Genomic DNA, 27187 nt, shown 5'->3' on the forward strand with positions numbered 1-27187 from the left:
GCTAGAATCCATGTATTATTGACAAAGTTTTGGGGGGTACCCACGAAGGACGTTGGAGTATACCCATTCCGCCAGCCTAGGTGGAGGTGGTCAACTAGGAGCTTAGTCAACTGTTTAGCGCTGTAGGAACTGTAGCAAAACTAGACACAACACACGAACGTGCTAGGAGGGTGCAGAAACATCTTCTAAATCTAATGCAAGCACGCAGTATGCTAGGTCACTATTTAATAGCAAGTAGTTGTAGTTGCAGTAACTTGTGTTAGTTGTGCTAAGAGAAAATGGCTGGTTCGGTGATATGGCCGGCTCGGTGATAATCTACGTTACCTATTAATAGGTATGCTTGCTAGGTACCCCCCCTTTTTTAACGTTTTCTAGCCTCTAGCTTGTGCAGTTTAATAGTTATAACAAAACCTTCTACAACAAAAATGTAGAGGTAGTTTTTCTCTTTCTTTTCAGCCCTAGTTCGCTAGAATCCATGTATTATTGATAAGGTTTTGGGGGGTACCCACGAAGGACGTTGGAGTATACCCATTCCGCCAGCCTAGTCTATGCGACCTATATCCAACCTATACCCTACCCTAGGTAAGGGGTACCCATCCACCATTCTATGCCAGCCTACACCTTCCTGCATGCCGATGCTGCCTATTATAATCTTCTCACATCCAGGAGCTGAACTGTCTCCTCAGCGTTTAATATAGGTTGCACAATCTTAGCTCTGCAGTTCTTAATGAGCAGCTACTTTGGCGTCACAGCTAATGTGGACAGAATGCGAGGAGCTATTGTAATCAGATCGAAAAACATAAGCGACATTTCCATTCCAGACAGGGCTGTAGGTACCGTCGTGTCGACTGATAGTCTCATCACCGCCTCACGCCCTATGACGCCGTCAAGCTAGCAGGCACTACATCCCCGCATCCCAGTCCGGGGCATCATTTAAAGCAGGCCATGAGTTCCTCTCGAAGACTAAAAGACCTACATGCACGATTCGGATCTAATGTCTACTACCACATTGTCCTCACGTGGAACTACGGCAAGCGTAAACCATCCGAAAGATTTCGTATGACCATACAACTACGCTTTCCACTCACGTGTCTCACTACCTCACAGGCCCTTTGAGATATCATCTCCAATCTCTAGCACCCAGAAACCAACCCCGACGGCTATGTCTCCCTCGGCCTTGCAGAGAATGCACTCATGCACAACGAGCTGCGTGACTTCCTCAACGCTCAGAAGCTAATCGATCCTCAAGCCGTTGGCTTCACCTATGGCAGCGGTCCCTACGGATCTAGGGGCATACGAGACACCATTGCCACGTCCATGAACCACCACTCCAAGCCCTTCAGCCCCTTGCAGCCAGATCACATCATGGTCACAAACGGCGTCTCCGTGGCAATCGAGCATTGTGCCTGGGGCCTTGTCAACCCAGGTGAAGGCATTCTCCTCGGCCGCCCGTACTACCGCGCTTTCCTGCCAGACATCAGCATATGCACAGGCGTCAAGTTCGTCCCCGTGAGCTTTGGAGACACGGATCCGTGTGGCATCGATTGCGCCACGGCGTACGAAGCCGCGCTCCTCAAGTCAAATGCAGAGGGAACCAAAATCCGCGCTCTCATGCTCTGCCACCCGCACAACCCGCTCGGCCGCTGCTACTCCACTGCCGCGCTCACCGCGCTGCTGCGCCTCTGCGCAAAGTACAGCATCCACCTCACAAGCGACGAGATCTACGCCCTGACCGTGTGGGACAATACCATCGACCCTCCGTCCCCAGCCGGGCCAGCGGAACCGTTCTCCTCCATCCTCTCGCTTGACATCCCCTCGCTCGTCGACCCCTCGCTCATCGACCCCTCACTCATCCACGTACTCTGGGGCGTGAGCAAGGACTTCAGCGCCAACGGCCTGCGTCTCGGCGCCATATTATCGCCTTCCAATGCCTCATTCATCCAGGCTTGCAAAGCGTACGGCATCTGGAGCAGTCCGTCGAGCCTAACCGAAAGCGCTGTGTGCGCTATCCTCAACGATTCGGCGTTTGTCGAGAACTACATTGACCTGAACAAGCAGCGGTTGAGTGTGGCGTATACGCATGCCGCCACGCAGTTGAAGAGGTACGGCATTTAGCATATTTTAGGCGCGAATGCGGCGTTTTTCATCTGGGATGATTTGGGCAAGATATTCAGGGAGAATCTCACTGGGTCGGTGGAGGCGGTGTCGCTCGATGGAGATGCCGGGATCACGGCGAGAGTGCATGAGCGCCTGATGGCGAGGAGAGTGTTCTTTGTTGATGGCAATGCGGCGGGGGCAGAGGAACCGGGGTGGTTTCGACTTGTGTTCACGCAGCCGCCGGAGTTGGTGGGTGAGGATATTGTGAGAATTGCTAGCGCGCTTAGAGCATAGGAGCTCATGACAGCTTGTGCGCGTCTCTACAACTGTCTTCTAGGAAAGTGAAACGATGCTATGGGTATACAAAACGAGAGCCGTTGCCAACGCCATTCTAAACTATGTGACGATATTATCGTCTATGCGGGCCGACTTCCAAGACCAGTCGCTTTTCTGAAGATCCAATGCCACCAGCCCTCTCTCCCACCAAGCGTCGTCTCTAGTTCCTCAACGCGGTCGCAAACATACTCAACCTGCTTTTCAAATTCGTCTACAAAGTCCTCAACGTCTTCGACCTTGCCTCGCAAGGCGGTGATCTCATACTCGAGTTTATCGTTGACGTTGTCCAATTCGCGCAACGAGGCGGTGAGCTGAGCGCGGTTGTTGGTGATTACGGCGTGCGTGTTCTCGCGCAAGGAATGATAGGTGTCCAAGCGTGGGTAGTAGATGGACTCGAGCGTTCCGATATCACCGTCGGCAGCGGCATCTAGATCCTTGATCTCATCCAGACGAAACTTGACCCAGGATGAATCTGTGACCGACAAAACAGCAAGACGATGGTGGAGGCGCTTTAGTTGCTCGGACTGCAAAGAGTAGGTGACTTGCTGCCTAACAAGTGCCACTGCAGACGTGTCGGTGTCATCGATGGCGTCTTCGTCAACGTCAGCGCTAACTACACCTTCCCACGTCAACACGCTCTCTTCGGTAATACTGAAGGAGAGATGACGTGGCCACCATTCGTCACTGTGCTGAGTGCCGTAGAGTTCCAGTTGATCGGCGGACTGTGTGCGTCGGAGGAGTGGAGGGAAGGCATGCACTTCCTCAAGAGGCAGTACCTCGTTTAATGCGATCCCGTGATAAATTGATCCGGCTACTGAGGGTTCAGCAGTAGGTGGCTGGGTGGAAGCTTCTGATTCGGCGACTGCGAGTTTAGAACCCAGCGACTCAAGATCGCCATTCAGTGTCGATGCAGCTTTGTTCAGCACAAGATTAGTGGCAGAGTCGTGCGGCGTCTCAGTAAGGACTTTGGCGAAAGAGGGTTCGAGGTCTGTAGCGATACGTTGAGCTGACATGACGCCCGATAATTCGTTTCCGTCGTCGTATACTCCATCCAGGTCAGGCTGCTGTGCATTGAGCCCTGTTCGCAAGCCTTGAAGTTGCAGTCGTGTCTGCTCGTCCCTTGAGGATTTGCTGGCATGGCTACGGAGACCAACAGCGTCTTTGATGCGGTGGAAGCCCCGCTCGGGGTCAAGCCTTGCCTTGATCGCTGCACGCTTCGAGAACGGATCTCGATCTTTGGGCTCCGTGCCATCAGGACTGAACACCTCTTTCTTGTGATCGTCTCGCGTGACTTCTTGTCGAGGCAACTTGGTTTCCTCGAGCGTGGATTGTCTCTTCAGGGAGTTTCGACTGCGATCCTGTAGTACAACTGGAGATGTCTGGCCGTCCTCATCCGGTAATCGATCGAACATATCGCCAGATCCTGTCTTTCGAGCCCGACCATACCACAGCCACTTTGCGTGGTCTCCACGAACGAGTTCCACAAACCGATCGATGTCCACCGTCTCTACTTCGGCGATACCATCTTTCTCTCCAGCACCTACAATTCCCATCACCATTTCACCGCCCTTCCCACCCAGCTCGGCTACTGTTGATTTGAAAGCTCTAGGTACACCCCAGCCTTCTTTAGTCGCAGCCTTCGCAGTTGCTCTGCGTAGCTTATCGAGCGTCTGCCGGTCCAACCGCTTTGATCTTGGAATATGGTGGGACTTTTGAAAGTGTGCGATGCCCTTCTTCGTGCTCTCGATGTCGAACACATCCTTGGCGACTGGTGCGTTGAGTGCGCTCAAGCGGTTGCGGGCACCCATGAGCATACCCAACAGAGCAGCGACCGTAGTGGGACCGAGAATGCCATCGTGCGGCTCGACTGCATAGTATTCCGCACCAAATTCTACCCACCAGTCGTTGATCGCCTTCTCCGTGACATCGCAGAGAAGGCCATCTGCATACTCTGGTTCGAGCTTGCCAAACAGGACTAGTGCAACTTGGCAAAGCTTCACGAGCTCAATGACTGCGCCGTTCAAGGGGATCTTTTCGCTGGTACGGTAAAGCTGGTGGAACTTGGCCTCGGTCGCACCACTCGGCGATGCAAGTTTAATGCCCAAACGACCCGAGCATCCCAGTCTCTTCAGGTTCTCATTGACATAGAAGATTTCTTTGTACTTTCGCACGTCCCCGCCAGGGATTGGGATGACAGTCAGGGACGAAGGAAAGCCGTTCAGGTTGGTGATCATTAACGTGCCGTATGGTGTATCCCTTCTCTTAGCATGATACTCATTTAGCGAGTTGAAATATAACTGCATCGCTGGTGACCATCTCGCTTCGTCCGCAGGCACGCTGATGATCGTGGCCAGCACTGTATCTTGAGGATTGCCGGTGTAGGTGGTGATGAGAAAGGTAGGGTGCGTTCGAGAACAAGCCCATTGTTCCACCAGGTATATTTCGTAGCCTTCGATCGTTTGCCGGCGTGCAAGGACCGTGGTGTGGGGATCGTCTTCGAGGTAACGGGACGCAACTATGTCGGTCAAGACAAAGCGCTTGTGTCGAGTAGGCGAAGTGGGCGACTTGAGGCTCCCATCGTTCGACATGATTTCGGACGTCGACGTTCTGGCAGCGGTCAGTGGGCGCGGTTGTGTGGTGTTGTTGCGGTCCAGCGATTTGGTCTGCAGAGGAGGCATCTGTCCGCGCAGCTCCTTCTCTGCATTGGTCGCGGTGTTTGTCCGTGACAAGGGGATGTGCCCATTCAGCGACATGGTTGCAGGGGCTGCTTAGGCCAAACCGTACGATGCTCGGTATGTATGCTGCACAATGCTACACGGGTCGGCTGTTCATGGCGCCAGCGCAGGCCGCAAGATTGTCCGGCGCCCACTCGCTGCTCTGTAAGAGGGGGGCGTTGGAGGCGGTGGAAAGGGTAACGTATGCAGACTATACATATTTCCAAAAGTCGAACACGATGCGTGGCAGCATGGGCACGGCAATCGTGGCGCTGGGACTGGTCGAACGTGAGCGTCGGGGGTGAAGGTCTGAGAGGACAGCGGCTGCGGCATGACGTGTGGGGAAGGAGCCGCGACCGGCCGCCCCAGCTCTCGCGGCTCGACACGACTATCGCGAACCAACTGCGCCAGCGGAACCGCCATGGACCAGTGGCATGTGATCTGCTGGCCAGAACCACTCGATATTGCGCTTCTCGTTTGCCCTGCATACCCTCACGCTGCCAGCACGCCCACAAAGCGGCCAGCTGCGGCGAGCAACCCTCACCTCCGCCATGGACGACCTCCGCGAACAGATAGAGCTCCTTGAGAGCAGTGCGAACCTCACCACCAGCCTCGACCATGTGCAGAAGACGATCGATATGCTCACGGCAGCTCGCGAGAAGGTCGCCGCCGGTATGTTTGCCTATCCTGTAACCTGTACGCACGACTGACCATGGTGTGATAGACCCCTCAAAGGCGCCGTTGACGCTCGCAAAGCTGCAGGACCCCCTCAAGAAGACGCTGGACGCGGCACAGAAGGACTTGAAACCAATATACTCCGGCCTGAACAAGTACGGGAAGGCGCTGGACAAGGTAGGTCACATCACAGCGAGTCTGGAACTGGTCCACTGCTAACAGTCACTGCAGAAGTTCAAAGACAAACCGCTCCCCAGCGCCGAGAACGATGCCCTATCCTCACACCCATCCTTGATCAATCGAGCGATAGCCATGCATCTGCTGCGAGAAGGCCAGTTCGACGTAGCCTCCACCTTCGTCGAAGAAGCACGTCGGCACCCACCGCACCCTGAGCCAACACTGAACACACCGGATCCATCCAGAAGGACCGAATCTTGGGAACAGGATCTGGCAGAAGGAACTTTCAACTCGGAGAATCTGCAACGGCAGTTTGCAGACATGTACCACATCATACACGAGCTGCGCAACGAGAGAAATCTGGAGCCGGCGATACAATGGGCACGGGAGAGAAGTGATGTTCTGGAAGCACGGGGCAGTAATCTCGAATTTGAGCTCTGCCGTCTGCAGTTCGTTTGCCTGTTCATTCAAAATCAAGATGATTCTATGGACGACACACCAGCCAGTCCGTTGCGCGCCTGGAACTACGCGAGACAAGCGTTTGGCATGTTCTCGCAACGCTATGCGCGCGAAATTCAGCATCTCATGGGCGCCATGGCTTACTACGAGAACATCGAAGATTCACCATACCAACGCTACTTCTACAACGACTCTGCATGGGAAGAAGTAGCACACTCCTTCAACCGCGAATTCTGCTCGCTCCTGGGTCTCAGCGCAGATTCACCTCTATTTATCGCTGCGACAGCTGGCGCAATCGCCCTGCCTTACCTGCTGAAAATGCAGAGTATCATGAAACAGCGCCGCGCAGAATGGACAACACAGAACGAGCTGCCTGTCGAGATACCTCTACCAAGCACATACCACTTCCATTCGATCTTCGTCTGTCCCGTCAGCAAGGAGCAGACCACCGACGCAAATCCACCAATGATGATGCCCTGTGGCCACGTCATAGCCAGCGAGTCACTTGACAAGTTGTCCAAGGGTGCACGGTTCAAGTGTCCCTACTGCCCGACTGAAAGCCACCCGCGAGATGCGAAGAAAGTCGTGCTATAGAACAGACACTAGGAGCAAAGTTCCGGGCCTATTGGGTATGCGGTAGACTGGCACGAAATGCTTAGTCGAACCAAGGTTCTTGAGGCGCTGAAGCAGTCGATAAGAGATTTGGGGACCATACTAGCGTAGGAGCAGCTGGACGGACAGATACTGATTGTGCATACCCAGGACCTTGACAGACCGCATGCGCGGATTGAGCTGGTGAACCAGATCACATTGGAAAGAGAGGGAGCAGTCTTCAATCGCGACCGACTTGGGGTCTAGGCGTTGTATTTTCCGGGGGCTTCGCCTGGCGCGGAATATCATCACAGCTATGTACAGTTTGCGTGATACGCTCTTCCTGTCGTTGATTGAAAAGCGCAACCAGGCCGGCAACATGCTATTACACACTTCAATCTTTCTTGCATGCTTGCGCTACGAGATGCGACAAATTTAATGCTACGCAGCCTAAGTCTGCGGCTGAGACACGTGATTGAGACCTTGCGAGGGGCTGCACGTGGATTTCGCACGCTACCAGACGCGTGGGTGAGCGTGAACGTGACTTCTTTCTTCCACAAGAACCGGGAGTGCCTGCCTTCCCGGTCGCGAGAGCGCTAGATGTAAAGTCTTGAATCTCAGAAATAGTAGGTCTTCACGATATGCCCTAGCTATCGTCATATGCATTTCAAGAGCCTGAATCTTTTGCTCCTGCAGGAATCGCGCACGGTCTCTGCCTAGATGAGGACGTACAGCGTCTGACATGCACAATCTTATCATAGATCCCGGGTGCCGTGCAGTTACCCCTTTACACTGTCGTCTAACGCAGTCCTTACGATAGTATCATCAACGGTCTCGTTCTCGACACCAAGGAATTTCGCGCACGCAGTAGTGTCCTTGTCGATCAGCACACCCAACTTCCCCTAAAAACAACAAGCGCCCTCAGCACCAGCCGCCTTGATCAGCGCCTCACATTCCCCCAAAAACATTCCCACGCAGCACATCCCCACAAGTAAAACCCGGCACCAACAATGGACCTCACCGACCACTACCACAACCCCTACCTCCGCCTGCTCCCACACTACCGCACTTACTTCCCAGCCATATTCCGCTCCTGCAATCCCTTCGTCAGATCCCTAACCCTCAGCCCAAGACGCACGGCCTTCCTCTTGACCCTCGTCTTGCGCACCGTGCAAACGAGCTGGTACCTGTTCCTGGGCATCATGGGCCACGCCAAAAGCAACGGCATCTGGCTCCTGGTCGCCATCTGCGTGGTGGCGTTCACCGTCGAAATGTGGAACTTGCATCTGGTCGTCGAGGCCGAGAGCGAGGGTCAGCTGGGTGCGTGGCGCGTGCCGGCCGGCGCGTTCACGTTGTTTGTGGGTTGGATTGCGGTTTGGCATGTCTGGATGGTGCCGTTGGAGGTCGATGGGATGGCGTTTTACGGCTCGGGGACGGCGGTGTTGTATGTGGAGGGCTTTTGGATTGCAGTGATTGCTTTTGTGGCGTGGGTCGCGAACAGGGAGCCTGTGGTCGAGGGTTTGAGTCTGGCGTAAAAGTTGGCGCGCTTGTGTATCGTGGGATGATCGTGGGGAAAGGTTGGAGCATTGTTCTTGCGCTCGCACAGCGGTCGAATATTGTATGGTAGTGGGCCTTTACAATCATCCTAAGAGCCACTCCCTGAGCAGCCGATCTCATGATGAGTCCGGGACTGGAGGTGCCCACATCCATTGCTGTAGGTTGGGCATGAAGTCGAAAAAGCCGGTGTCGTTGTATGGCAGCACACCCTGCGACCATACAGCCGTTTCTTGTGGAGCTGTGACAACAAGTGGCACTTCGATGCCCCTCTGTGCCAGTTCAGCAATGTATGCTTTCCTGACGGATGTCCATTCGATGAGGCAGACATTGTACCAACTGCTATGGTCCTCGCTTCCAGAGACGCACTTTTGAATAGGTTCGACGCGCTGGATGAGGAGGTCGATGTAGTCCTCGAGCTTGACTATTGAGCGAACATAATTGACGTCCCAGGACGGAGAGCGGATTGCAAACGTCAGTCGATAGGCCAAGGTGACAGCGTAGTGTATTCGAGCACAGCTGTACCCGTTCAGGTTCATGAAGTCCCGGTCTGAGAGCAGCATGGCATAATCAAGGACTTCTCTGACACTCACCAAGCAGTCCAAGAAGGCTTCCACCAGGGTGGGAGACAGCTGTTCACCTGGAGGTGGTAGACAATGCAGTGCGACTTCGTTGGTGTACGCACAAATTGTGTGTACCATAATGACGAACTCTGCTAATAAGGAGTGAGCACGTTTCTAACCATGCGTGTATGACAAGTTATCAACTTACGCTGGACACGGATGTGGGACGGAAGCTCGCTCTTCAAAGTTTTCAGTCGTGTGTCGTAAGTCTTCAAAAGTATTCGTAATATCTCATCGCTGTATTGCGCCGTAGTGTGTGATTCAGCATAGCCGAAAGCTTCGTAGATTTCCTCGGCATGATGTAAGATGCGAACATAGTGTATCAAGGAGTCATCTGTGGTAGCATTGTTTTCTAACGCCAGGAAAGCCGCGCACTGTTCCAGGTACGGTGTGTACCGAAGCTGAAGAGGTTTCCTTGACAAGAGAGAGTATCTATTAAGCGTGAGCAATATTTTGGACATGCAGCAGTAGATGGGGCAGACTGACGAGGTAGACAACAGATAGCAGCCAACATAGGCTCTCTGTGCCTCGAAACTGCGCCGCTCTGGTACTTCCATCTGGGCTCGGGGGTAGAATTTGAGGCGAAGCCCTACCTTAGGATCGCTTTCTTTGCGGGGCACACTGTTAATACCAAGGTCAACAACTATTGACGCAGCATATGCTGTCAATCGGTACACAGACACGAGGTTTAGGTGACACCTGGTTGCGGTAAGCGAGGCGCACATCGATAGAACTTCTGACGTACCATGCGGAGAGGATAATTAGAGCTTGCAAAACATCTAAACAAAGCTCTCCATCCATGAATAGTTGCTGTGAAAGGATTTGCCAGAGCTCTCTGTAAAGACTAGTTTGGACATCTCTATTCTGCCAAGACGCAACAGCTAGTACTGCCAAAAGCGTAACTGGAGATTCTTGCCGCACAGCCGGAAGTGACTGGAGCTCTGGCAATACGACAAAGGCAAACCCCTTTGACATCGTTTGATACTCTCGGATTAGGGCCATGCCATGACTGAGGCTCAGAAGGCCCCGATCAAACACATCCTGCTGAGCAGCGCTTGAGCTTGGTTGAGTCTGCAGTACCGGTAGCGCGCTTGGGGTGGGAATACCATTTGAGCTTGGAGACTGTGAAGTCTGGCTTTGCGGGCCCTGACCAGCGAGCTGTGCCCTAACCACTGCTAGGTTCTTCTCCAGTTCTTCGATGCGAAGAGTTACTGAGCAACGTCGGTGAGCGACAGCAATCAAGGATCGTGGATGTAATGCATACCTTTCTTGTTCGGGCGCCGTTGAGAGCGGGCTCGGAGCACACATTCTCGCTCCGACCGATAACATCTATAAGATAGTGTCAGCACCGAAGACTGTCCTAACACGACAGTGGACTTTGGCCGCAATACCGTTCACACACTCCTGCCACCGGGCTCACAGTACACCGGACCTTCTTGGTCCGACAATGGAGGCAAGCGGACCTCGTCGCGTCTCCCAACCGTTCGGAGGAGCCAGTCTCCGGAGGAATTTCTGACCAAGGACCCTGCGATTGCATTCTGTGAGAAAGATGGTCAACAGCTTTGCGATGGAGCAAGAGCCCCAGGCCTAGCAGATATTACAGTAAGCGTAGTAAAAGTTGTCGCTGTTGCAGAGGCCTTCTACAACTACCTGTACCTACTTCCACATCGATTAATCGGTCAGAATCGGATGCGAGGATTCTCAAGTTCGAAGACATTGTTGCGATTCGCCTGCTTGTCATGTGCTGGCTGCACTGCTCGGCCGAGCTCGAGAGGCGGGCTAATGAGACCGAGACTCGTGGCATGGATAGACCATGATACCGCTGTCCTGCCGCGGCAATTGGCAAGCATCTGCATCACAACTGTTTTTGCTGTTGTTGATGGTACTGCGAGCGCTGAGACCAGACAAGTGAAACTCCTCGGGTGTGGTGCGGCAAATGGCAAGTGCTTCGAGGAAGGACAACACCATTACATTGCTTGGCATTTACCTTTGACAACACAACAAAGTCAAAAGCATCCAAAATCCCAAGTCTTAGTGTTGGTGTCTCGGGCTTTCGTGCCACCGAAAGCTTGTTCAAAATCATACCGACAAGGCGCCTTCGTAGGAGGGCATCACTAACTCCAACGGGGGTTCATCTCGGACGCTCGTGAATTGCAGGCGCCGAAGCGCCGAGCCGATCCCTGTACTCTATGTATCCCATAGGTATCTCAGTGTCCTTCGTTCCCAGTCGCTATTCCTATCCTCATACCATGGCACAACCCCTCGCCACCAAAAGGTTAAATAATCGTCGTAGCTTCGTGGATACGAGAATCATCTCAGAGCACCATGACATCGCACAATACATTGTCACAAAGAAGCAACAGGGATCCATTCTACACCTCTAGCAGAGAAAGCAGATATGGTAATATACTAGAAGAGCAGGTGCTGCGACAAATACGATCCGCTCCAACCACAACACCAGACTTCCCGACTGCGGCATCAACAGGGGAGACCGACTCTCTGTACGAACTCACGCCGCAATACCCTGCAACTTTGGAGTAGACCGTCGTCCTCCACCACAGTGATAAGGACAATCCAAAAAACCTGGAGCAAAGCACAGAAACGGTCAAGTACGCTTATAGTCTCTCTGGTCTGCTTCGCGAAGGTCTTCGCATCCATGTCCAAAATCTGTAGGTAACTCGGACGTTCTAGCCCAGACTGGCTACATCCGTGCGGTGCTACAGTCAAATCCCTGTTCAATTCTGGTAGTCACGAGAAGCTCAACGGCGTCCCTGACAGAAATGTGTCAATTTTGTGCTACTAGTCTATGTCCCCACGTGCTGGCAGTATCCCATCGCCCTCAAAACCTAGATCGGTCTAAGCACTCACATGCCCCATGCGCAATTTGGCGGGCATCTCATCTAATCATCTGCGAACAGCAAAGCACGAAAGACACTCTTCAGTGTCGAACTGTCCCCCCAACGCCTCGCATTGCATTTTATGCCAAAGAAAGCACCTCGCCCCAAATTATGTGTCATAGGGGATAAACAAAAGCCCAAAACTCCCCGCAAATGATGTAGTATGGATGCAAATAGCGCACAAAGCAAAGTTTTTGGTGCTGTGCATCGAGCGACAGCGTTGTGTTGTACAATTTCTCGTGGAAAAGAAGCGCAAAGACATTAAAGACGAAAAGCGGCGTGAGCGTCGTGAGCAGGAACGATGGCGGGGGCGTGGGCCTAGCGAAAGGAACGCCGTAAACATCGGTGCTACCGTACAAGACCGGCCGTGGGGTGGTGCGAACTTTTAGTGAGGCAGTCTGGTGGGCTGCTGGGTCACCAAAAGTTAGCCATCCGCGAAGCGAATACAACTTTTGTACAAAGCAAGCTATAGACCCTAGCTTACATGAATATGTTCGCTCTCGTGCTCATGGGTTGCGGCTGTCCTTTACTGCTTCGGCGATCTATACCAAGTCAGCAACTGTAGGCGAATACGGAAGTCTACAACTATGACCAGTGAACTTACGAAGGCGAGTAAGACGGGCTTGTTGGCGACCACTTGGGCGAAGACGCCGAGTATGGTGCCGCACCCGGTGACGTGGGAGAGAATTTGGGCGACGTGGGCGAGTACGCTGCGTTACCAGTGGGGCTTGTTGGGGAGTATTGCGGGCTGGCAGGACTGTATGCCGGCGATGTGGGCGAGGCGGGCGAACGCCTGTCGTTGTTCGCACCAAACTGTGGGCTCGTCGGGCTGTAAGCAGGCGATGTGGGACTGTACGCAGGTGATGTCGGGCTGTAGTGTGGCGAAGTAGCACCACGATGCGCAGGCGATGTCGGGCTGTAGCTTGGCGACGTAGGCGAGTAGCTGGGCGACGTCGGTGAGTAGCTGGGCGACGTTGGAGAGTACGACGGCGAAGTGGGAGATCCATACGCAGGCGAGGTTGGCGAGTAGCTCGGCGATGTAGGCGAGTACTGTGGGCTGGTAGCTGCATAGCCTGGGGAGGTCGCACCGAAGCGAGGGCTGCTGATGCCTGGCGAGGTGGGCGAGTATCCTGGCGAAGTGGGCGAGTAGCCTGGAGATGTTGGGCTGGCGCCTGAAAAGCCTGGAGACATTGGAGCGTAGCCTGGGCTTCTGCCTGAAGTGAACGGGCTGAATCCACCGTTGTCGAAGTTGGGCTGGTACTCGCTGAAGCCACCTGCATTGTCGCCACCAGCAGCGGCAAGTGGCGAGAAGGAAGCATCGTAACCACCCATACCCATACCACCCTCGTACGTAGGAGAGCCCAGGTCGTACGGGGTTGCAGCACCATTGTCCAGGTAGTTGCCAGCAGCTGCCGCGCCGCCCATGACCTTCGAGTTGTCTTCCACCATAGTCAGAAGCATGGAGTTGTCCATGACAATGTCGAACTCTCCAGTACCCATAGGTGCAAGCTGACCGAGCATGATGTTCTCAGACACACCACGGCAGTCGTCAAGCTCACCGAAGCCAGCAGCCTCAAGGAGAATCTCAACAGTCTCCTCGAAGGAACAACGCATGAGAGCACCAGTGTCGTTACGGTTGATTCCGTGACGCGTGATAGCCATGAGAAGACCACGTTGGGTCATGATGTCGACGAGCAGGGCCATGTGACGATGGTTGACGTAGGAACCATCGAAGGACAAGACCATACCCAACTCTTTGAGAAGACCAGCACGAGCTGCTTCAATACCGAGAACACCGAGGATCTCGATGAAGGAATTACAGTATGTCTTTGAGGAGTCGACACCCTCGATAGCAAGAACATCTGCCAGAGCAGTGCCGGTCGTGTCCAAAACCCACTCGTTACAGCGAGCATCATTCTTAGAAAGAATCAAAGAACGATCATCGTTCTCAGCAACAACCTTCAGCTCACGAATGAAAGCACGCTCGATACCACGTACACCACGCAGGGTGACATCGTCAAGGAGATGCTTCTCAAGCTTGCGCATCCATCGCTCGTCACGCTCGTCTTCGTCATCTTCATCCTTCTGGAGGTTGCTATCCCAAATGAATCGAACACGAATGATCTGTTCGTCCGCGTTCTCGTCACTGAAGATAACAGCTAGGTTAGGCTTGAACTCCTCCTTGATGGTGTTAGCTACTTCAGAGATAGAGATCTCCCTGTCGAGCAGCTTCTTGCGGTCCAGAACGATGCGGAGGAGCCACTTGGACTGCTGTTCGAGGTTCTCGTCGCCCTCACCGAAGACGAAGTAGGACTCAACCATGTCTTCGTCTGCCTCGATGAGGGTCTCCTTGACTTGAGGGTCGTAGTATAGCTCCACTGCATGCGTAAGCGAGCGCAGAGTAGTGAGTTCGATACGGGACCGCAGACGCTTTGCGGCCTGCTGGTTACCGCGCGCGTCCTCTTGTCTGACAAGCATGGATGGTGTCTTGATGTTCGCAGCGATGTTGAGAATTTCCTTGAGGCGAGGCACACCGAGAGTGACGTTCTTGGAGGATACACCAGCAAAATGGAAAGTATTGAGCGTCATCTGTGTAGCCGGCTCACCAATGGACTGAGCAGCCAAAACACCGACCATCTCACCAGGAGCAACCGCAGCCTTGAGGAAACGTTCCTCAAGCTCACCGAGAACGTAGTCCAGAGCCTTCTTGTTCAAGCGGTACTCCACCACGAGACGCTTGAAAGCAAGGCGAGATCGCAGATGCGACTTGAACAGGTAAGTCGCACTCGCCTGGGCTTCCTTGGAGATCTGATCATCACCACGAATGACCACAAGACGATCCAAGAGTTCGCGGACCTTGGTGATAGTCTCAACCGGCTCAAGGTTGCTGCGGTCCTGCTGTGGCTTGATGCCGAAGCGTGCTTGCGCCGACTCGATCATACGCTGGATGTTGAGAGGCAGCTGGAATTGCTGGCTGTCATCGTCGTCGATGATAGAACGAAGGTACTCGCGATCGACCTTGATCGTATCAAACTCCTCGTCAAGATATTGCTGAACCTCGACATCACCCTGGATCTCAGCCGCAACCTCGAGCTGACTGATTGGGATGGGAGGCTTTCCTGAGCTGACAACGTCGAGCTTGAACGTCTTCTCGAACTTCGCCTCCGAAGAAGTGATAATGTCAAGCTTTTGCTTCTCGATGTGTGCGCCATCAAGACCATCCTCACCGTAGATGAACTCCACGATGTCGCCCATGGAGTTACGTACAGTACCGTCGTACTTGACCATGACATCTTCGAGCGCCTTGACGAGACGACGCTGAATGTAACCTGTCTCTGCAGTCTTGACGGCTGTGTCGATAAGACCCTCTCGACCAGCCATAGCGTGGAAGAAGAACTCCGAGGGTGTCAGACCGCGAAGGTATGAGTTTTCAACAAAACCTCGGGACTCTGGCGAGTAGTCATCCTTGGTGAAATGTGGTAGGGTACGGTACTTGAAACCGAAAGGGATACGTTGACCTTCGACGGCTTGTTGACCGACGAGAGACACCATCTGAGAGATGTTGACTGTAGAACCCTTGGAACCAGAGATGACAGTGTTGACAACGTTGTTGAAATGCTTCAAACTGTTCTGAGCAGCGGTACCACCACCCTCACGACCTTCGTTCAAGTACTTCTGAACCTTCGATTCAAAAGTACCACGAATGGTCATACCTGGAAGAGACTCGAGCTTGTCTTGAGTGGCTGTGAGAATGATGTCCTCGACATCCTTCTTCGACTTCGCGATGCACTCAGCGATCTTTTCAGAAGTAGCTGGGTCGGGGATGGCGTCACCCACACCCATACTGAAGCCGTGATGCAACAACCAGTAGCAGACAACGCGCTGACAAGCGTTGAAGAATGCTACTGCATCCAGAGGGCTCAACTCGTTGAAGATGATGTGAATGACACCGCCAGCTGTGGCACCGACAACCTTCTTCGTGATCTGTCCGAAGATGAGCTGACCACCCATGATCATCAGACTCTTGTCGGCAATATCGTTCCATGGCCCAGGTACTGAGTCATCGTCAAGCTTGACAATGTTGACCTCCTTAGCAATGGCCATGCTCATGATCTGCTTACCAGTCCACATGGGACGAGGCTTCAGGATCGCTGGCTCTGGGACAATGCCGTCCCATTCTGGCACCCACATCATGATGTTCATGACCTGTTCGATAGGCAGAAACGAGTCCTTGCGAGTCATCTTGTAAGCACCCAATAGCGTATCCTGCACAATACCCATAAGAGGGGAGTTCTTCTGGGGCGACACAATCTGCTTAGGGACCATGCACAGGTTTTGAACCTCAGCGCGAGTTTCGTCGCTCTGCGGAACGTGCAAGTTCATCTCGTCACCATCGAAATCGGCGTTGTATGGAGATGTAACAGATAAGTTGAGGCGGAAAGTGGAGTAAGGCATGACCTTAACACGGTGACCCATCATGGACTCCTTGTGCAGAGAGGGCTGACGGTTGAAGATGATAACGTCATCGTCGTTGATATGGCGCTCGACCTTCCATCCGTACTGCAGTCGCAGGTCATCGAGGTTCTTGTTGTGCTTGAGATCGAGACGTACTCCGTCGGCCTTGATCACGTAGTTGGCACCAGGATGCTGGTTGGGACCATTGCGTACCAAGCCAGTCAACTTGCTGATGTTGAACTTAGTAACAACCTCGGGGTAAGTGAGTGTGCGGGCAATCGAACGCGGCACACCGACCTGGTCCAGCGAAAGGTTGGGGTCACCGGTGATGACAGTACGCGCGGAAAAGTCGACACGCTTACCCATCAAGTTACCACGGAGACGACCCTCTTTGCCCTTTAGACGACCACGAATAGTTTTGAGGGGACGGCCAGACTTCTGCATGGCCTGTGGTACACCGTTTGCGTCGTTGTCCATGTATGTCGCGCAATGGTACTGGAGGAGGGTATCGAACTCAGTCAGAACGTGCTGCGGTGAGCCGTCCTGAATGCATTGCAGAACACGACTGTTGGCGCGAATGATGTCGCCGAGCTTGTATGTCAGATCGTCTTCACCACGCATACCCTGTCCTGTACCGTCGACCGAGATACTGGGACGGACCGGTGGCGGAGGAACAGGCAGAACTGTAAGGATCATCCACTCCGGGCGAGCGTAGTCCTTGTTCAAACCGAGCATCTGGAGCGTCCCGTCGGAGAGCAGCTTAAAGATGTTCAGAGCTGTTTGCGGGGTAATGACCTCCTTGCGGTCGCCTTGGCCGTCATCCTCGTCCTTCTTCTTCGCCTTCCATGTGCCGGTGAGCTTAAGACCCTCCTTGCGGATAGTGTCTGGCTGCGGATTGCCACAGCCGCCGTGGGGACGACGGGCTTTCTTAGGGTCCTCTTCAGTGGTGTCCTGCTCGCAGACTCGCCGTGTGCGGGACATGCGCCAAATCTTGTCAAATCGCCGCTTCGCATCCTTGGTCTTCATAGCCTGATCCCAGTCTGGATGGTTCTAGCGGTGGGAGTCAGTACAACAAGCTCAAACGCCTGAAAAGTTCGTCTTCACGAGGAAGACTTACGGTATCAGCGAGGATCAAGCCGCAACTGTGGCACACCGTCTCAAGAATCTTCTTGATCTTCACAACGAAACCTGGACACGTCAGTACAACGTCAACGGAAGTTCTGCGAAAAAATTCACTCACCGACATGGAAGACGGGGGTGGCCAGCTCGATGTGGCCAAAATGTCCGGGGCAGACCTGGATATCCTCCTTGCATGTCGCGCAAGAGTACATGCGGTCGATGGTGCCGAGCTTGGGGTCGTTGAGACCTTGCTCGCGGGGCTTCTTGTTGTCCTCATCCATGGTCTCAGGGTAGATGATGTGCACCACGCTCATGGCCTTGATCTCCTCGGGGGAGAGCAGCCCGAACTGGATCTCCCTGATGGTCCGGAGCGGACATTTCGATACTGCTGGCGCGCCGGGCGGCATATTGGCGGTATGGAAAGACGGTCACGAGAAAGTAGCTCGCTGGAGATTCCTCTATCGATGTTGGCGGCCGGGTAAAGGCGTCTGCGGAAAGCCACGCCAGGCTCTGCGTCCGCGTATTAAGAGGTCTGTAAATGTGCCGTAGTAGCTAGTGCGCCTGCTGGCCGCGCTCGTGGGTAGAGCTGATGCGCCGCGCGCGCTGGAACTGATGCGGTCGAAGAATAGCGCCTGGGGGTGGAGGCTGCTCGGGCTCGGGGGCTCGCTGCGGTCGCACGTGCTGCGGGAGGCGTGCGCGCGCGATTATAGCTCGCCGGGGAACTCGGGCGTGCTGGTGACGGTGGAAGACGCGCTCTGGAGGGCAGAACGGTCGCGGGGAGATGGGGGGATGGTGGTGGGAGTGGATGGGCGTGCCGTGTGAAAGGGCGCTGGTCAAAGGCAGAAGCGGCGGGTCGCAACGCACGGGCTCGCTGACACTAGCGCGCCATGTTGTTGCTGCGACCTGTCGCAGCGCAGCACAGAGCGAATGAAACACGACGACGCGTGCATTGTCCTTCACCTACGCGCATGCACAGCAGGCCCGGCTTTAAAGATGCTGCGAGCTGAGCACGTCGCCTCTCTGCACCCTGCCCCGCCCTGAAGATGAACCTGTCTTTGGTCGATCCCTTTGTCCTCGCACAGGACTGCCCCGATGTCATAACCGGCCGCCTGCGTGAGTGCGCTGCCTCTGCTGCCCAGTGCGCATTGCTCACATGTCCCAGGCAGCGGTCACTCCACCTCCATCCGCTTCAGCCACCGCGGCGATCTACTAGCATCTGGACGAGTAGGCAGCGCTTGGACATTCACTGCTACTCTAAACTGACTTCGTCCAGCACGACGGCATCGTGGTCATCTTCGACATCGAGACCAATGGCGTCGCCCGCAAACTGCGCGGTCACACGCGCCAGGTGCAGTCGCTGAGCTGGTCCACCAACGACCGCTACCTCCTCAGCGCTGGACAGGACTGGAAGTGCGTCCTCTGGGACCTGCAAGATGGCTCCAGAGTGCGCACCATTCGCTTCGAGGCCGCCATCTTCATCGCCGAACTCCACCCGCACAACCACATGCGCTTTGTCGCCGCCCTCTTCGAAGACCAGCCTGTCATTGTGGATATGACCGAGCAAGTGCCAGTGAAGCACCAGATCCCCTCAGCGCCACGCCGCTCCCAGGTCGAGCGTGAAAACGCAACAGAAAAGCAGAATGCCCAAGACGCTAAACAAACAACAACCATGACGCTGTTCACGCCCTCTGGCAAGCACGTCATTGCCGGCACAAACAAGGGGTGGATGAATATTATCGACACAGACACTCACCAAGTCAAGTACTCGTACAGAGTCACCAACAACATCATTGTGTACATTCGTTTGACTCCCTCCGGGCGCGACATTGTGGTCAACGCCAGCGACAGGATAGTGCGCACGCTGCATCTACCCGATTTCAGCGACACCAAACTCGATTTCGACTCATTGCAGCTCGAGGTGGAGCACAGATTCCAAGATCTGGTGCAGAGGCTGTCATGGAATCACGTATCCTTTAGTCCGAGCGGCGAATACGTAACGGCATCCACATGGATGAACCATCACATATATGTTTGGGAACGAGGGCAAGGCAGTCTGGTCAAGATCTTGGAAGGCACAAAGGAAGAGCTGTCGGTCGTAGAATGGCATCCCTCGCGACCATTTGTTGCCGCAGTGGGTGTTGACTCTGGACGAGTCTGGCTTTGGTCCATTCTGCAACCGCAGCGGTGGTCAGCCCTTGCGCCTGATTTCGTGGAGGTCGAAGAGAACGTCGAGTACATCGAGCGAGAGGACGAGTTCGATATACAGCCGCTCGAAGAACTGCACAAGCGCCGTCTCGACCAGGAAGATGAGGAGGTCGACGTCCTGACAATCGAAGTCAAGGGTTCAGCAGCTGAGTCTGAGGCGGCGAATAGAGAGTCAGGATTCCTGATGCCTGTGATCTTGGATATTGAGAACAGTGATAGCGAAGACGAGGTGGTCGCAGTCGGTGCTGGTCAGTTCAGACGCCGCAGCCCTGGTGCTGGCCGGGAGTGGATGAACGACGACGAAGTCGCTATTAGTGGAGACGAACGTCGAGCTAACGGGACAGCAGTGCAAAACGGTTCAAAGAGACGGCGAGGCTGAACACCGAGCGCAGAGTCGGGCATACAGGAAACTTAAAGAAAGGAGCAGGGAACGCGCATGGCATAGCCAGCTTTGGAGCTTTAGTCATCGCAAGCAAAGCACTCACAACCAATGATACCCAAATACAAACCAAAAGCAAAAACACCACGACATTTATTTGCATGTCAGCTGTTCAGGTTCGCCTTGACATGCAACTCGACACTACAAAATGATTCGCAGCAACACACCACGCACCAACTCCAGCAGCACCAACAGCCTCGACCAGGCTTCACACGCCCCACATGCCCTAAGAGCCCCACACAGGCAAAATGCAATGCCCTCCACATCTTAGCCTTTTACCAGAGTGCCAAACCCAGCCCAAAAAAAGTGGCTTTCTCCGCTCCCAGAATCGAACTAGGGACCTTTCGATAACAATGAAGCTATTACAGTCGAACGTGATAAACCAACTACACCAAGCGGAGGAATACAACCTTACGGTTGTGCTTGTTTTTCATGAAGGGAAGCCTGTTAATAATCTTCATATTTACTTATGCTGAACTAAAAAAGCTATCACGAAGGCATGGCAGACGGCAAAGAGGAAAGCACAAGTCGCTTACAGAAGTCCGCAGCGTGCCGAGATATCTGCCAAGGGCTCAGAACTAGTACTGATGAATGCGAGTTGTGCAAGTGGAGTTCGTGCGTGAGATGGACTTGTGCAAATCTCACCCAGCCGGCGGATACGCAAATCCACAGGTCGCATCCTCCGCTCGGTGCCCCAGGTTCATCACGTTCAACTGTGATAGCTTCATCGTTATCGAAAGGTCTCTAGTATGGGCTGAGCTGCGCTTGGCACCCCAACTGACTTGCTGCCAGGCTCCAGGCTTCTGTGCAGCCGCTGTCCCCAATATTGTACTGCAGCGCTGACATGTCCCACAGGGAGAGGCGGTCTCGTCCCCAATGGCATGGTCCTCTCATATCGCTGTCGTATCGTCACTTGTGTTTCCGCAGCTGAATCGTTTCTTCGACTGTGCCAAAGCCAAACCTCTTCTGCGCGTCCCCCAAGGCCGTGCTCTCGTCAACGAGCTCGCCGTAGCGAATCCGGAGCGCCTTCAACTCTTTCGGCAGTGCGACAGATCCCACAAGGCCTTGGCGAATAACCAGCTCTTCGAGCCGAGTCCCGCCCTTCGTTGCCATCATGACCTGCAAGAAGCCGCCGTCCGTCGCGGGCACTTCGTTGCGCCAGAGCGAGTACATACCGAGAACAAGGATGACCAACCCGATGCCGAGACAAAGACTATACGGCAGAACCAAGTTGATGGGCTGCGAGAATTGGTATGTGTTGCGGTACTCCGTGACGTTGACGAATACCTCGCCATGCCATATACCGAGGCCGAGCGAGGAGAACGTAATATTAGTTAAGAGGTCATTGAGCGACCCTTCGGTGACGTTCAGGCCGGCGAAGAAGTCCTTGTCTGGAGCGTCGTCGTCCGTGTTGGAGAAGCGGTTGCCGTTAAGTCCAGAGTCGAGGAGCTTTACGGGCCCCAGCTGTTCCTGGCCGCCGGGCATCCAACACGGTAGCGGGGCTGTGATAGCGACGCTGGTGCCGTTGCTGGTAGTGAAGTTTCGTGCGCATGGCGAGAAGCTGCTCGCGTCGGCACAGTAGACTGACCGGACTGCGCGAATTGAGGTCAGCATTGAGCTTAGTATGGCGTGAGCGTTCCAGAATTGCAGTCTGTCGCTGAGTTCGTCTGCCCATTGCTTGTAGCTTGGTAGGCTTTTGAGGAACTTGACGGGATCAGGTACTTCCCGCATGCTCTCTCCTGTGTCCCATGTCAAGCTCGAGTTAAAAACCGATTCTGGTTGCGGATCGAGGTCGCGTGTCTCGTACGTAAGCTGGCGCACCCCTTGTACGTATGTTATGTTCAGAGCGTATCGGACGTATACTGCTCTGCACTGGATGCCCTTTGTTACTATCGCAATCCGCGCTCTAGTTGTGTTACTGTTGCAGCCGGTGACACCCTGTACGTCAGATTGAGTGACGGAAAGGACAACGCCGTCGGCAAAACCGGTACGTCCTTGGTTTTGGGTATCTGGCAGGATAGAGAGTAAATTCACCGAACTTGATGTCAGCTCATTGATATTGATATCTTCGCACGACAACCGTGGCCCAGTGAAGCTCAAAAGGTAAGTTGAGTTGGGGTCAACTGATGGGCGGGGTATATCACTGATTGCTCCAGAAGACAGTACAAGATTGGCAAGATTACCTACGAGCTTGCGTCCCCCACTGCTTAAATCAGAGGATGATATGATACTCAGACTGACGGAGCTTACATGTATTGCCAGGAGGTGCTTCCTGCTGTGTCCGAGATCAGAACTCTGGAAAAAGTATGGTTCTGCTCGATGTTGAATGGATCGAAATCATCCGCCAGCGGTGGATTCAGAACTGACGTGTTGCCAACTCTTGAGAATACGAACGGTCGGGCCGCGATTGTAAGTGCACCAGGCGGGAAGGTGGCTGCCAGTGGAACTAGCCACATGTATATCGCAATGCCAAACAGCAAAGAGGCAAACTTAATCGCTCGAGGGTTGAAAAGTTCAAAAGGGTTATGTCGCAACTGGAACAGGCTTTCAATGACATGTACCGGAATCGCAGTGTCTCGCAATGTTCGCCAGAGGTGTTGTGCAAAGCACATTCCAACGCTGCCCAACAATGTAGCTCGGAACAAGGTAGCGAGAATGATCGATATAGCGGTAACATATGATTGTCGTATCGGGGCTCTGTCGCTGTCTGCTTCTTTGTTGTTTAACCGAGAGAATAACACGTAATGCAAGATGCAGCACAACAAGGCTGGATCCCATGTAAGCATTCATTGACTTTACGATTCGTCCACTCACCAAGAGAAAATAGCAAAAGGGCCATCGTGACCGTCTTGCCAAGCTTCGCTTTTAATGGGGGCTGCACATCGCATGCCTGCTTATCAGAGTCTACACTCGTTGCATGCACACTGCCCTCTTCGACTGGCTGCGGCGATAGTGTCTGCGTGGGTCGTCCGAGAGGTGATACATCGTGTCCAACTCTTCCTGATTCTGCGGAATGAATGGAGCTGGGATATGAATTGGCGCTGGCCTCAGCACCACTGGTGTCCGATTGAGGCTGATGAGCCGGATTGTAAGTCGATAGCAAGGACTCAGATTGCGCGCCGGCAGTTACTGATCCTGATCTCCGGATGGACATCCTGATCTTGATAGAATGCTCGAGCAAAGAATTATTGAAGTGTAAAAGGATTTCTGCGGGTTGAAGTATTAGTGTTGTACTGATATCAGCCAACAAGGCTGAGACTGAGGCTGAGCCTGGCACAGTGCGTGAAGGATCGGCATTGGTGCTTCGCAACGCCCAATGGGCATCCACTGCCAGATTTTACAGGGCTAAATGAGTCTTGGTAGAGTTTCACAAGCTGACACAACATCTGCGAAGCGTGAATGGCATTCAACATCTCCCTCTAGAGCATGGTGTAAGGTACCTGGCACTTATAAACCGTCTTTGACACAAAATTAATCGACGGACGTCATGTGAATGTTTTGCGATCTCATGGCCTTGAATTCTAGCAAGAAAACGACAAAAATGATGGAGGAATCCCATCTGCATTTCCAGGGAGCTCTTGATCTCGCGCGGTGACGAGATTCAGGCAGTCGCGTCCAGAGAGTGTCGCGCGCTGGCGTCCTCGGCAGTCCCACATCGATCTCACGTCATCCATCCCTTCTGTCACAGCCACCTGCGCCGTGTTGCCCTCCACGAGTAAGAAATAGAACAATCCGGGTGTTGGTATATGAGATGTGGGACCGTTGTTCGCACAGCACCACATCTCGAATGCGGGGGCCCCACACTCGGCATCATGGAGCCACTACTCCCCGCATCCCATTGTACATATGCGGCTTGATACGTCCCTTAATCAGTGGCTCATGACCATACACAACCAGACTGTTGTTCGACTTTAGAAGGAAATATGACATTTGACGACTTCCAAGAAAAGATCACACACGCTGTATGTACGACTGGTCAGACAGTTTGACTGCAACATCCGGAACTGACGGACTTGTCAGCAAGCGAGTCGTGAAACTTCACCGAACCGCGGTTCCTCCGTTCCTCAAATCGAAGCGATCCCAAAGCCTTGTAAACCGTTACGCCAATGGCAGTCTGAGCAGAGCATTGACCGCCAGGCGCAGATCAAGCTCACTAAACTGGTGCACATGCGATACCAACATCCCGATCTTGATGAGATCACAGTATTTCTTCGTGATTTTGGTATGACAGTTGCACACAAGACAGGGGACAAGAGATGGTTCAAAGGCTACGGCGACGACCAATACGTGTATTACGCGCAAAAAGGCGAGAAGAAGTTTCTCGGTGGCTGCTTTGAGGTCGAAAACTTCGCAGAATTAGAGAAGGCTGCACAGGTAGCTGGGACAGGCCACATCGAAAAGCTATCAGACGCTCCAGGAGGTGGCCACCTCATCACTCTTCACGACCCCGAAGGCTTCCCCATCAGTCTAATCCACGGTCAATCGAAGAAAACACCGGGACCGTACCCAGAAATCCTTACAACAAACTATGAAAACGAGAAGCCACGAGTTGCGCGTTTTCAACGATTCAAACCTGGGCCTGCAGCGGTCCACAAACTTGGTCACTACGGCCTATGTGTGCAGAACTTCGAAGCACAGATGGCCTGGTATACACGAACGTTCAATATCGTGCCCACCGACATCTTATACGTCAACACATCAGACGGGGTCAAGAAAGACGCAGCCATGTTTGCACACATTGACATAGGACAAGGCTACACAGACCATCACACAATATTCCTCAGTACGAACAAGACAAGGCATGTACATCACTCCTCTTTTGAAGTGCACGACTTTGACACACAGTCGTTGGGTCACGAGTGGCTAGCCAAGAAGGGTTACAAGAGCGTATGGGGTGTGGGCCGGCATATTCTGGGGAGTCAGTTGTTCGACTACTGGTGGGACACAACAGGAAACATGATTGAGCATTACGCAGATGGTGATCTCGTCAATGAGGACACGCCTGTAGGATGGGGCGAGGCTGGCGATGAAAGCTTAGCAGTGTGGGGGCCAGAGGTACCGAAATGGTTCCTGGACTAGGTACATTGCACTGAAGCTGGGAGGAAGACACTAGAAATTATAGATTGCGAAATGCTAGTGTATTATCCGAGAAAGCTGTCGATGCATGTGTGAATACATATTTTCAACTAAACTTGCAAGCCAGAGTCTTGCTACGCCACAACGGCAAGAAAGCGAGCCAGACCCAAGTGTTGTGTCACCAGGAAGAACATGGGCAAGCGACACCTGGATAACGCATAATGCATAATATGCGTGGAACTACATGTTCATACAGATGTTAGCAAGAGCTGGACTATCCTAACACACCTTGTTGCGTAGAAGATATGACAACGTCGCGTCTTGGCCGCGATTTAACAGTCCACTCATATATCACGCTTCTTTTTCAGCATTTGGGATGAGGCTATGTTCTAGGGTTGATTTCATTCTTCGGTAGATAGCCTAGCTTCAACTTGCGAACTTTACTTATAGAAGTTCTTCACTTCCAACCCCTTGTACTGGAAACTCGTCCCCTCTCGCTTATCCAATACCTTCTTGTGATGCACATCCTTGACTCTGGCTCGCACATACTCAGTACCTGACGGGACTGGTCTGCTCAAGTCCTTGTCCTCCTCCCTGATCAAGTCCAAGCGTTCCAGCAGCGGTGAAGGTACAGTACGCATCGGCGCATGATTACCAGGTCGGCTGAAGTACAGTAGTCCCAGACGGGGGATGTTGATCTGGTCTTTGGGTGGTGTAATAACACGGTGGATGGTGGATTTAATGAAGCCTGAGCTTACTGTTAGAACCATAGTCACTGCACATGGGCAAGCTGCAAACCCACCATTGGTCAAGAACGTCAGTGTGTCTGCCGCATTGCAAGTGATACCACCGGTCACTGGCTTCACATACTTCCACTCTCCCTCTGGCGTTCTAATCTGCAACCCAGCGACATGCTGACTGAACAGTAGAGTTAGGCTGCCAAAGTCTGTGTGTCCACCTGTTGAGTATGCTTGTGCCTTGTCCCACTCCTCTTGTGTGCGCACGTTGTAGATCATGTATCTGATAGACATTTAGTTGGACTTTTAAGGTAGACTCAAGAACATCTCACCTTAGATGATCGTCTGAGATTTGATCATATGCATGTGCATCCGCCAGATAATTTTCAGGCAATTCGAGGATGATGGCGATCAGGACGAAAAGTTTGCGGGCAACTTCCCAGACATCGCGGTGGAAGTTGCGTATCTCTTCCCAATTTTCTTCAACGACCTGATGCTTTCCAACGTCTTTCCATGCCGGTATATCTTTGTGGATATTAAGCTGCTCGACGTTAGTTCTGCTTTGTTATTGCAAACATAGACAATGCGTACCATTTCGATGTTCTCCTTAATGCCAGTATCACCGATCCACCTCTCGTTCTCCCTGTACCCGAAATACTCGCCCTCCGCAAAGTTGCACGGAAACCTCCTCTTCTCTTCAAGGGGCTCCTTGAAGAATGTGTTGCCAATACTGAACTGGCGCAGAACTCGTTCATCGTCGATACCAGATCCAGTGACAACCCAGAATCCAACTCTTGTGATCGCATCGTACAGCTGCTTTGCTAGCTCTTGTTTGCCGGCTGGCTCATCGAATCGAGACAAATCGATGGTAGTCAGTGGCGCCCAGTCGAGGTCCTCTGTTGTTTTTTGTGGCCTGCTCCATAGCTTGACGATAGGCTTGCTGGTAATCTGAGGTGGAGGCGATACTGCAGAGGGGGCCATGGCGGCAACGATAGATCGATTCGCTGGATACAAGACAGTGAGAAACAATCTG

The 27187-nt window shown here is 53.3% G+C and overlaps 9 protein-coding genes and 1 non-coding gene across 10 annotated transcripts; 5 read left to right on the plus strand and 5 right to left on the minus strand.

Annotated features, from left to right (window-relative positions):
* Positions 1–994: 994 nt before the first annotated feature.
* M421DRAFT_103501 (PLP-dependent transferase) lies at positions 995–2391 on the plus strand (the record flags this gene model as incomplete). Its single annotated transcript, XM_033586911.1, has 3 exons — positions 995–1057; positions 1138–2065; positions 2126–2391. 3 exons carry the CDS (start codon positions 995–997, stop codon positions 2389–2391), a joined length of 1257 nt encoding a protein of 418 aa, XP_033445004.1.
* M421DRAFT_424396 (Sin3 complex subunit) lies at positions 2344–5441 on the minus strand. Its single transcript, XM_033593736.1, has one exon. It carries the CDS (start codon positions 5184–5186, stop codon positions 2514–2516), a length of 2673 nt encoding a protein of 890 aa, XP_033445005.1. The 5' UTR covers positions 5187–5441; the 3' UTR covers positions 2344–2513.
* Positions 5442–5698: 257 nt separating this feature from the next.
* On the plus strand, positions 5699–7052 carry M421DRAFT_95109 (uncharacterized protein; the record flags this gene model as incomplete). Its single annotated transcript, XM_033598274.1, has 3 exons — positions 5699–5819; positions 5872–5999; positions 6054–7052. The coding sequence occupies 3 exons, from the start codon at positions 5699–5701 to the stop codon at positions 7050–7052; spliced, it is 1248 nt and encodes a 415-aa protein (XP_033445006.1).
* Positions 7053–7773: 721 nt separating this feature from the next.
* On the plus strand, positions 7774–8833 carry M421DRAFT_424399 (uncharacterized protein). The gene has a single exon (XM_033593737.1). The coding sequence runs from the start codon at positions 8060–8062 to the stop codon at positions 8582–8584; it is 525 nt and encodes a 174-aa protein (XP_033445007.1). The 5' UTR covers positions 7774–8059; the 3' UTR covers positions 8585–8833.
* On the minus strand, positions 8654–10884 carry M421DRAFT_270390 (uncharacterized protein). Its single transcript, XM_033588786.1, has 6 exons — positions 10618–10884; positions 10491–10555; positions 9972–10437; positions 9713–9925; positions 9375–9658; positions 8654–9318 (listed from the first exon to the last, which is right to left on the minus strand). The coding sequence occupies exons 1-6, from the start codon at positions 10761–10763 to the stop codon at positions 8723–8725; spliced, it is 1770 nt and encodes a 589-aa protein (XP_033445008.1). The 5' UTR covers positions 10764–10884; the 3' UTR covers positions 8654–8722.
* Positions 10885–12723: 1839 nt separating this feature from the next.
* On the minus strand, positions 12724–18104 carry M421DRAFT_103504 (DNA-directed RNA polymerase II subunit RPB1; the record flags this gene model as incomplete). Its single annotated transcript, XM_033586912.1, has 3 exons — positions 12724–17628; positions 17696–17766; positions 17819–18104. The coding sequence occupies 3 exons, from the start codon at positions 18102–18104 to the stop codon at positions 12724–12726; spliced, it is 5262 nt and encodes a 1753-aa protein (XP_033445009.1).
* A 529-nt stretch (positions 18105–18633) lies between these two features.
* On the plus strand, positions 18634–20431 carry M421DRAFT_424401 (Set1 complex component swd1). The gene is made up of 3 exons (XM_033593738.1): positions 18634–18810; positions 18860–18921; positions 18971–20431. The coding sequence occupies exons 1-3, from the start codon at positions 18741–18743 to the stop codon at positions 20279–20281; spliced, it is 1443 nt and encodes a 480-aa protein (XP_033445010.1). The 5' UTR covers positions 18634–18740; the 3' UTR covers positions 20282–20431.
* Positions 20432–20654: 223 nt separating this feature from the next.
* On the minus strand, positions 20655–20742 carry M421DRAFT_t112. Its single transcript has one exon. It is a non-coding gene; the product is annotated as a tRNA-Tyr (tRNA).
* A 3522-nt stretch (positions 20743–24264) lies between these two features.
* Positions 24265–25420, plus strand: M421DRAFT_8418 (Glyoxalase/Bleomycin resistance protein/Dihydroxybiphenyl dioxygenase; the record flags this gene model as incomplete). The annotated part of the gene is made up of 2 exons (XM_033597561.1): positions 24265–24303; positions 24362–25420. The coding sequence occupies 2 exons, from the start codon at positions 24265–24267 to the stop codon at positions 25418–25420; spliced, it is 1098 nt and encodes a 365-aa protein (XP_033445011.1).
* Positions 25421–25857: 437 nt separating this feature from the next.
* On the minus strand, positions 25858–27135 carry M421DRAFT_71470 (Clavaminate synthase-like protein; the record flags this gene model as incomplete). The annotated part of the gene is made up of 4 exons (XM_033596791.1): positions 25858–26165; positions 26220–26437; positions 26487–26695; positions 26746–27135. 4 exons carry the CDS (start codon positions 27133–27135, stop codon positions 25858–25860), a joined length of 1125 nt encoding a protein of 374 aa, XP_033445012.1.
* Between the last annotated feature and the right edge of the window lie 52 nt (positions 27136–27187).

Source organism: Didymella exigua, assembly GCF_010094145.1.
Source record: "Didymella exigua CBS 183.55 unplaced genomic scaffold M421scaffold_35, whole genome shotgun sequence".
In the NCBI taxonomy this organism is placed as follows: Eukaryota; Fungi; Ascomycota; class Dothideomycetes; order Pleosporales; family Didymellaceae; genus Didymella; species Didymella exigua.